General features: G+C 34.9%; 1 protein-coding gene across 1 annotated transcript in view; it reads left to right on the top strand.

Annotated features, from left to right (window-relative positions):
* Positions 1–916: 916 nt before the first annotated feature.
* Positions 917–2,718, top strand: part of LOC106874079 (stAR-related lipid transfer protein 5) — a 202,687-nt gene continuing 200,885 nt past the window's right edge. The window contains exon 1 of the mRNA XM_014921673.2: positions 917–1,958. Coding sequence (XP_014777159.1) covers positions 1,860–1,958 — 99 coding nt within the window. The 5' untranslated portion in view covers positions 917–1,859. The remainder of the gene's footprint in view (positions 1,959–2,718) is intronic.

Raw genomic sequence — 2,718 nt, 5'->3', positions numbered from 1 at the left:
TATATATATATATATATATATATATATATATATGACGTGCTTCTCACAGTTTCCGACTACTAAATCCACTGACAAGGCTTTGGCCGTCTATGGTTATGATACCTGTACACAGAGCCACGCAGTGGGACTGAACCCGGAATGTGTAGTTGGTAGGCAAACTTCTTACTACGTAGGCATGCTTGCACGCGCGCACACACACATATGTATATGTATGTTATTTCTTTACTACCCACAAGGGGCTAGACACAGAGGGGACAAACAAGGACAGACAAACGGATTAAGTCGATTACATCGACCCCAGTGCGTAACTGGTACTTATTTAATCGACCCCGAAAGGATGAAAGGTAAAGTCGACCCCGGCGGAATTTGAACTCAGAACGGCGTGCTAACGTTTCTGCCAGCTCGCCGCTACATACATATGTATATGTATGTATGTATATGTGTATGTACGTATGCATGTATGTATGTATGTATGTATGTATCTATGTATGCATGCATTGAGTGTGTGTGGAGCGAGCGAGAGAGAGAGAGAGAGAGAGAGAGAGAGAGAGAGAGAGAGAGAGAGAGAGAGAGAGAGAGAGAGAGAGAAGGAGAGAGTGAGAGAGATGGATAGATTGATTGGAGTAAAGATACAGATAATAGGGAGGAAGAGATTTTCAAAAAATAAAAGAATGAAAGCGACACAGACTAATAATAAAAAAAAAACAAAAACAAAAAAAACGACAAAAGATATAATAGGGAAAATAGTGTGGGATTGACTGTACGATGATAGTTGAGTCGAGGGTAGCGGCAGTGGTGACAGCAAAGAAAGAAAAAGAAATATACTGACACTTTGAAATTGAGTGAATGAGAGAGAGAAGGAGAGAGAGAGAGAGAGAGAGAGAGAGAGAAGGAGAGAGAGTGTAGTGTGTATTTGATGATGGAGTGTGTGGGTGATTAAAGTCACTTCGCCGGTTGGACGTTTTGTCAGTAAGACGCATAACGTGTCAAAGCTAGCTGCTTGCTGGACGGGCGGAATAACAAAGTTGTGTATATTGTTTTGTATATATATATATATATATATATATATATATACACATACATACATACACATACGCATATGTTGTAGATTTTATACATATTACATATATGTGTATTATATGTTATAGCGTTGTTTAGCAAGGGATAGTTTCCTTGCTTCATTCACATTCATAAATGTTTCTTATTTATATTCATTCAAATATATGTTTATAAGCATATACGCATGTACTGTACGTATATATAAATATATATAAACAAACGAACCGAACAACAACAACAACAAAGTTCAAGTTTACTACCATTATTAATTATTTTCTAAATTATTTCTTACTAAGTTAATATACAAACAATATTAGTATTTTTTGTTTCTTTTCAATTTCCAACTTAACGAAGACATTGAAAAAGAAATGTTTTAGTGATATCGTGAATATAAAGTAATATATACATATACTTAGAACTAGCGATTAAGAGCTAAAATGATAATGAATCACTTATAATAGTGTAATTATAATTACAATAATAATTTATTAGACATAAACACAGACAATTAAAGTAAAGATAACAGGGACAGACAGATAAATATATCAATGTTTGCAAATGAATGAATTAATGAATCGCTTATAGAAATACATAAATGAGAAGGAGTCGTTGAGTTGGAGGAAGGAACGAGAGAAGAAGGAAAACCATTGAGGGAGAAAGAGAGTGAGAGAGAGAGAGGGGAAGGATCATCACCAACTTCATCATCAGCAACAGCAACAGCAGCAGCAGCATCAGTAGAAAGAGCAGCAATAGGACCCCTGTTATAACAACAACAGTTTCAACAACAGCAGCTAGTGACCATGGATGAGAACGAATACCGAAGTGTTGCCCAAGGAGTGGCTCTTAAACTACAGACTTACTTGAATGACAAAGATGGATGGGAAGTGGCCAAAAAATTTGTAAGTGAACAGTTTTTTTGTTTGTTTGTTTTATAAACCACCACCACCTGGATAGCCACATATTATATACTCAGTTAATACTTACATACAAAAGTATATATATGTCCCTCCTATCCCTCTCTCTGTCTATCTATCTATCTATCTATCTATCTATCTATCTATCTATCTATCTATCTATCTATCTATACATACATACATATATTTACTTATTTATATAGGTATGTATGTGTGTGTATGTATATCTGTCTATCTATCTATCTATCTATCTATCTATCTATCTATCTATCTATCTATCTATACATACATACATACATACATACATATATTTACTTATTTATATAGGTATGTGTGTGTGTATATCTGTCTATCTATCTATCTACCTACCTATCTATCTATGTATCTATGTATCTATCTATCTATCTGTCTGTCTGTCTGTCTGTCTGTCTGTCTATCTAAATAATAAATTGGTTCCTTTCGGTTTCGATGATAAGTATTCCAAGTTGTCCAATCAATCAAACTCGACTTTTACCCCCTCGTGGCTGGGCTTCCACAGACACGTGTACCTTTAACGCAATTAATTTTCAGCTAGAATCAGCGTGACATAAGCTGATATTGTTATTTTGGTGGACATTGGAATTAGACACTGAGGGAAAATGGCTGTAACTTTTTTATTTTTTAATTTTGACGATTTTCGTTTTCGATAATGTGTTCTATATGTCACGGTCATGCGATTCCAACCTTAAAAAAAAAATTTTGGACC

The sequence above is a fragment of the Octopus bimaculoides genome, chromosome 3, assembly GCF_001194135.2.
Source record: "Octopus bimaculoides isolate UCB-OBI-ISO-001 chromosome 3, ASM119413v2, whole genome shotgun sequence".
NCBI lineage: Eukaryota > Metazoa > Mollusca > Cephalopoda > Octopoda > Octopodidae > Octopus > Octopus bimaculoides.
Note: the sequence above shows the minus strand (reverse complement) of the source record. Positions and strands in the feature narration are given on the sequence as shown.